The sequence below is a fragment of the Sardina pilchardus genome, chromosome 20 (assembly GCF_963854185.1).
Source record: "Sardina pilchardus chromosome 20, fSarPil1.1, whole genome shotgun sequence".
Classification (NCBI taxonomy): Eukaryota; Metazoa; Chordata; class Actinopteri; order Clupeiformes; family Clupeidae; genus Sardina; species Sardina pilchardus.
Window position 1 is genome coordinate 8,071,034 of NC_085013.1, and position 7,500 is coordinate 8,078,533.

The 7,500-nt window shown below is 47.5% G+C and overlaps 1 protein-coding gene across 2 annotated transcripts in view; it reads right to left on the minus strand.

The window, feature by feature from the left end:
* The window catches only part of ttc7b (tetratricopeptide repeat domain 7B), a 52,694-nt gene that overhangs the window by 36,655 nt on the left and 8,539 nt on the right, over positions 1–7,500 (minus strand). For both annotated transcript variants that reach the window (XM_062522828.1, XM_062522827.1), the window contains exons 4-7: positions 5,299–5,432; positions 2,251–2,372; positions 333–411; positions 1–165 (exon numbers count right to left, since the gene is read on the minus strand). The exon at positions 1–165 is cut by the window's left edge. In XM_062522828.1, the coding sequence (XP_062378812.1) occupies positions 1–165; positions 333–411; positions 2,251–2,372; positions 5,299–5,432 (500 nt within the window). The remainder of the gene's footprint in view (positions 166–332; positions 412–2,250; positions 2,373–5,298; positions 5,433–7,500) is intronic.

Sequence of the window (7,500 nt, forward strand, 5' to 3'; positions counted from 1 at the left end):
GGAGTAGATGCGTGGGCGGCGGCTGAGGGCGTAGTCCTTGGTGTGGGAGGTGGTCTTGAGGGGGTCGTCCAGGGGGGACTGGTGCGGGGGATCCTCCAGCGGGCTCCAGTAGCTCTGGTCACACATGCCCCTCAGCAGGATCTCAGCCAGCTGACGCGCTATGGTCTACACACACACACACACACACACACACACACACACACACACGAAGAGAAGCAGATTGTGCTGTACATACTGTACATAGATAAGCAAATGTTAATGTACAGACCATGACATCCCACACACACACACACGCACACAGACACACACGTACTCACACACACACCACTTACCATTCGTAGGTTCTGGGTCGTCCTGGTCTCCACAGCCCGCAGAATCTCTCTGAAGCGGCCCACACCCCGAGTGAGGTTGCTATGGCAATGGGAACAAATTAAGAATGAGAGAGGCTTTTATTCCCGTGAAAGCTCAAGGGCAACCAAAAGCCCAACAAGCCCGCCCGTTCGCTTCTCTTCTGCCTGATTCTGATTCCACGCTGGTTCATATTAAAAACACTGACGGACTACCCTCATGGCATTAGACTAATGACAAACTACGAAATACGATCATAAATGAGGTATATAATTTCTATAATATAATTTATCCAATGGTGATAAGTATTTTCATCAAAACTGACACAATACAGACACACTTTAACACAATACTCTGTATTAACATCTGGACAAAGTCAGATGAGCCAGATGAGCTTGCTTCCTGTAGATGTCAGCTAATATGCTCACTGGGTCTAACAGACTACAGGTCAGTGTCACTGTTGCTAAATAAACAAGGAGAGTGAACTAATTTGGGAGCAGCTGAAACTATGCACTATCTACAAAGAAGGGGGGGGGTCTCAAACTAGATCAGAGTAATTCACTATCATTCACTACTCTGTTGTACTCATACATGTTGCCCTACTGTTACCACCTGGACCGGCGATAGCTAACTAGCTTCTCTTCTGGAGTTAGCATGCTAACACGCTAGTAAGCTAATGCCAGTCTAGGTTGTTGTTTTTTTCTCAGAGCAGGAATTAGATTAGAGCATTTACACTCGTACTCATTGAGGATCTCTCCATAAGGGCACTAGCGCTGGGACTAACTCTACTGGGAGATGAGAACCGGATCATACGTACTAATGGTCGTCGTACACACGGCGGCTTGGTGTGTCGAGAGGGCATGGTGCAATGAGGAGAAAGCCATGATTGTTATGAAGAGAATGAGAAACATGTACACACTCACACAAAAAGAGGCACTTACACACGCTCGCGCTCACACACACACACGCGCTCACACACACACGCGCTCACACACACGCGCTCACACACACACACGCTTACACACACACACACACAGACACACAGACACACACACACACACACACGCACACACGCACTCACACACGCACTCACACACGCACTCACACACGCACACACACACGCAGGGTGTGCAGTGGGTCAGTGATCATCAGAAGTGTTTGATGCGTCAGAGGGGAGTCTGAAACATCAGAGGGGCTGTGTGTGTTAGTTTCACTGCTCCGCTCCTAATGACACAACAGGAGACTCTGCCACAGGAGCAAGGCAGCATTCATGATTCAACACAGCAAAGGCTTTCCACTCAGGGAAGGAGAGAGAGGGGAGAGGGGGGGAGGGAGGAATACAGAGGGAAAGGGAGGAAAAAAGAGATAGAGAGATACAGTAGATAGAGAGAGGGAAGGAGGGAGAGAGAAGGAGGTAGAGAGAGAATTGCAGAGGGAAGGGGGGAGAAACAGGGAGAGAGACAGAGGGAGAGAGAAAGAAAGAGAGAGGGTAGGAGAGAGAGAAAAAAATGCAGAGAGAAGGGGAAAACAGGGGAGAGATGGAGGGAGAGAGAGAGAGAGAGCGGGAAGGAAAAAGAGCGAAAGACAGAAAGAGAGGGATGGAGAGAGAGAGAGGGAGGGAGGGAGAGAACCACTCATTTGCTCGAGGGTCTTGCATGTTAAACAACTGACAGGGAGCTGCGGCGATGGAGAGATGGATGAAATGATGCAGTTTGAAGTATCCCAGCTCTCGCCTTTTTGATGTTCCCAGTTAGACATGTGGTGCTCTTTTCCTCTTTCTCATTCCGACTCTCAAACAGGCAGACGCAGGCCGCCTGCACACACACGCACACACACACACACACACACACACACACACACACACGCGCACACGCAAACACACACAGGCACACACACACTCACCCATTTTTGAAGTGGATGACATGTGCTCTCTGCAGGCCTGTCTCCAGGAAGTAGCCCAGCTCCTGCTCCTGAGACACTGGGCCTGGCTTTGGACTTCGGTTCTGCATCCCTGCACTCAGAGCCTACACACACACACACACACACACACACACACACACACACATATATCTATATGTCATTAAAAGAGTGGGTATCTGTGTTGTTCTGCATTGCATTAACGCTACACGTGTCCACTACGTATTCACTATTCACTACTGATGTAGCAATAGATGCATTTAATTATGTTAGAGGACCAAACTATAATCCTGTGAGACAGCAACTTTGATAATGAAAGTCTGAGGGTATGTGACTTTGACAGGAGTTGAAAAGGTGAAGACTAGGGGATATTCTACACCTATTAGTGTGTGTGTGTGTGTGTGTGTGTGTGTGTGTGTGTGTGTGAGTGTGTATGACTACTACGGTAAGGGGGGGGTCAGGGCTATCAAGCGTCCAGCACCCACAGACCCCGCAGAGTCAATGCCGCAGTGGAGCAGCGGGGGGGGCCGTGTCCAGCCTGCAACAGTCTACTCTGTTTGCCCTCCCTCAGCCACAGCATACACACACACACACACACACACACACTCACTCACACTCACACAGTGTGCCTCCACACTTTACAATGAGTGAATTTACACCCTGCTCACATAGGCTTAGAGACAGAGATACAGACAGAGACAGAGACAGAGAGAGAGAGAGAGAGAGAGAGAGAGAGAGAGAGAGAGAGAGAGAGGGAGAGGGAGGGAGGGAGGGAGGGAGGCAGTGATAGACTGATAGAGACAGATCCCTAGATAAAAAATAAAGGAATAGAAGGGGCTAATTGAGTAAAATAGAGAGAAAGAGTGAGACAAAATAGCAACAGACAGCACTTCCTGCATACATTATTAATGGCGCTTCGTCTGTCTTTACTGCCATTTTATTCAGCAATATCTTCATTCATATTCTCGAGGGTCTGAGCCGACATTTACCGTTTAGGGATGAAAAAAAAAAACATGCCGAGAGGGTAGAGAGCGGCGGGGTGGGGGAGTGGTGCAGACGAGGAAAAAATGGAGAAAAAAAAAGAAAAGAAAGAAAAATGCTTGGGTTGAAGGAGAGTTGGAGGATGGAGAGTGGGGGGTGGGGGGGGGGTGTTGGAGAGAGCTGAAGTAAAGTTGCTGATTGAAACAGCAGAACCAAGGTCAGAAAGGAGTAGGGGAGAGAGAGAGAGGGAGAGAGAGAGAGAGAGAACTATAGAGAGACTATATGGGGGGGGGGGTTGTGGTGAAAATAAAGCAGCCAAAATCAAACTCCACTCGGGCTCTGTCAATGCAGCATCGATCTGGAGTTGGAGGACCTCCAGGCTTCCTCCTGTCTGCCCCACAACCCTCTCCCCCAGTGCCGGCTCACATCACTGCGGCCGCCACACCAGAAACCTCACCCCGCTGACCCGAGGAGCTGCGGGAGAGTCCCCTCAAGCGTCCAGAACCTGCGGATATGTGCACACGGGCGGTCTCCGTCCACCTCGACGGACATGACGGCCAGCTGCGGCCTCCTCTTCACGGGCAATAGCTTGGGCTCTGCATGAGTCCAAAACCGCACTCAAGTCATACAGCAGGAGTGGTGATGCTGTATGCCGTTTCTATGGGAACGGCACTCGTGGGGGGGAAAAGAAAACATATTCGGAAATTACACATCACCCGTTGGTGACCTCACTTCCTCTTTTTCGGCAATTCCATGCCGGGGACGCAAATAGCACGGGGGGCTTTAAAGATGAGATCACCATGGCAACAGCAATCAAAAACATCGACGGTGCTGCCTGCCCCCTGCAAGGAGAGGGCATTATGCAGGAGACTGCTTTCACAGTCCCCCCTGAGCTGAATTGGTAAACATCTGAACAAGTAAACACCAGCAGCAGGTCTGCAAGCTGCAGCAGCAAAGCCCGCTTAAGCTACGCTTCAAAATGGCAATGCATAAAACAAGCATCGAGCAATACCACTTGGACTTGGAGTGTGGCTATATCCGAAAGTCTTTTCAGGATAACCGAAGTGTCGGAATGTTGGAATGCCTTTCGGGTGTGCCGTGACTTGCAAAGTCAGTCTGTCTGAGACAGCAGACATGGCACTTTTGGGGAGTGCTGCACCCCTTACCACACCAGAGGGGAGGGAGAGAGGGGCGGGGGGGCGGAGGGGGGGCGCACTTAATGAAGCGCAAACATGGTGCAGGAGCTGTGGGAGACGGCCTGTCTGCCTGCTCACTCCAGAGCTGGCACCTCACATCGACACCTTCACCTCAAAAACAAGACCAAGAGACCAACAACACACTCAGCTGCAGCAACGGGTCACTCCTGTAGAAAACCTGTAACGTCTTCCAATTAGAGACGAGTGCAGCTCTGCTTCAAGCTCAAGTCTGTGTATCTCTCGAATACATTTTTTTTTTTTTATAAAAACACCTCTCCCATCAACATCCGCACAGTCAAATCCTGCCGTTTCCATGGAGACAAATCCAGCACCATCAGCACCATTAAAAGAAAGTCAGTCTCCATGGAAACGTCCCACTCAGCATCGGCAGCTACTATTACATATTCAGAATCTACCATGGAGACAAGAGCATTAAAGATCCTCAGATGTCTCCAATCCAGCTTCACCCCCCCCCCCCCTCCTCCTCCCAGATGAGGAACACCTGCTCCTCAGGTGCCGCGCATTCCTTACGGCAGGAATTACAATCCTGATCCAGACACAGAAAAACAGGCCCCCAAAAACAAATCATTGGTGTAGCCGTAAAGCTATGCACTGGTCGGTGTAAAGCAATGCTACCGGTAAACACCCTATTTCAGGATGGGTTTAAAGTCGCCTATGAATGAGGTCCTTGACCTTTATTGGTGACATTTATTCCAACTCTCTTCAGTGTTTCGTAATTTGCCAGAGTGCGGTGTGTACCATCCAAAGCAGTTTCCATGGAAACTGCGGGCCAACTTGACATAACACCAGGGGATAAAAAAAGCATGACCTGACAGGCATCCAGTCACATACAAACCTTCTCTACTTCTTGGAGGTACAGCAGAGCGATGTCGCCAGACTTCTCATAGCAGGTGATGATCTCCTTGTCGCGGTCCATCGTCTTATTGGTCAGCGATGGAGATCCCGGAGGCACCTTCTCTAGACACAGGCCTGAGGAAGAAGGAGGAGAGAGAGTGAGAAAAACAGAGAGAGAGAGAGAGAGAAAAAATGAGACAAATGGATGCTGAGGCATTCATTGACTCACTTTATTTTTGGTACAACTAGCAGCAGGAAAGTTGAAGTGAGAAAGTTGTGGCGTGCAATCACATAACCATTCAACCAGCCGCCACATGTACTGTATATAGACACTGAAAGATATCCCTCACAGAGGTCCCTGACTGCCTCATTTTTAAAAAATGCACCAACTCAGTTTTAAAGATTTAGTGATGAGGGTAACAGTCAGCCTCTGTCAGCTGTCCCCTTCAGTTTCTTTCAGTTAAAAAAGATTTCTTGTTTGTGTCCTCTGCCTATGTGCTAATTTAAAGGTCCCATATCATAAAAAGTTAACTTCTTCAGTGCTTTTATGCATGTATTTGGGTATCTGGGATGGCTACTGTATGAATGCAGAACTACAGAAAAAAAAAAATCCTGTCATCTTGAATTGTGATTCAGTGAGCCTTTCAGACCTTCTTGCAAAATGTGACGTAGAATTGTGCAGCTTGTTAAATAAAAGCACTTCACGTTTACATATCTGGACAGTTTCCAGTCACAACTGAAGAACAAAAGTGCAAAAGTTTACTTTGATCCCACAAGCCTGGAACCTGTAGCCAAAACGTTGAAGTGAAACCATTGTATGATATGCTTCTATTTGTAGAGGAACAGGCACACAAACAGGGCTCCTCAGATGAGAAAATTATGGAAAAAGGAGTAAAATTAGACTTTTAACCCTCATGTTGTGTCCTCAAATCTTACCGACGTTCGTTGTCCTTGGGGTCAATTTGACCCCAGCTAAAAAAAACTCTCAAAAAATGATTGAAATTATTTTTTTTACCCAGTTTTTTTGTGGTAGGTACTTAACAAGAGTGTAATAACCACCATCAAAAGCCCTATAACAATCCCCCCACACCCCTTTATGAGCCCTGGAACCCTGGCTGGCAATATGGCCAATCCAGTGTCAACAGCCCAAAGGCTGACTTTTTGGACTTTTTCAGACCTGCCAAAATAACTTGTACTTGTATATGTAATAATGATAATAACCACATGTTCTCATACTATTACAATAATAATATCCATAATGTGTAAAATATTAATTTACCTCATGTTTCATAAAAATGGGGTCAAATGGATCCCAAGAACACCAACGTAACTATTTTTTTTACAGGACATTGGAAACATATTTTTGTGCAAATTTCATGTTTACTCTGTTGTACCCTTCAAATGAGGAAAAGTCATGAAACTTGAAGCAAAACAAAAAAAGTTAACCATATATTTGATGATGTTAAACACTGCTTGGGGTCAAATTGACCCCAAGGACAACATGAGGGTTAATGGAGTTGGTGTCATGAAGGCACATTAAAACATTAAGGGTACTGTTAATGGGGGAATACAAATGACAAAATGATCTCAGTAGTCTGACCAGTTTGGAAATGCTACTACGCTTGAACCAGTCATTCTGCATTTACTATGTCAGTAATCTCATACCATGAGGACCTGCTTGTGATGACATGTTGAGATCACCCCCATTGACAGTGTGTGGGTTTGGCCTGGGCCATCAGAACTCTGCTGAACTGTGGGCCGGGTGAGGAGGACTGCACTTGATTTGAACTGACAGGGGGGCCAGTGGGCAGATGTTTTCATCCGAAGCGACAGCACGGCGTAATGTATTTACTCATTGCTCGGACACCACGGCACTGACCCCCGTGACCTTGGCGTAGCGAAGCATCGCGCGCTGGTATTTGAACGTCTCGAGTCGCTCCACCTACTCTTTCCCACATTTGGGGGGGTTAATTCGAGCTCAGACATGTTGGGTAAAGTCATTTTCTGGGTCCTGACTGTCCAAAAATGTTACCGAAATGCATTGATCTTAGGCTGATTCAGTCCCTGTGGGCGATGATGGAAGAAAATATTGATGGACAGAACAGTCAGCATCGACAGAGGGTTACTCGACCTGTGTTTAACTGATTATATATTCTGTCCCCAGAAGCCATGTAGATTTAACAGGGCTGTGATTGGGCACACA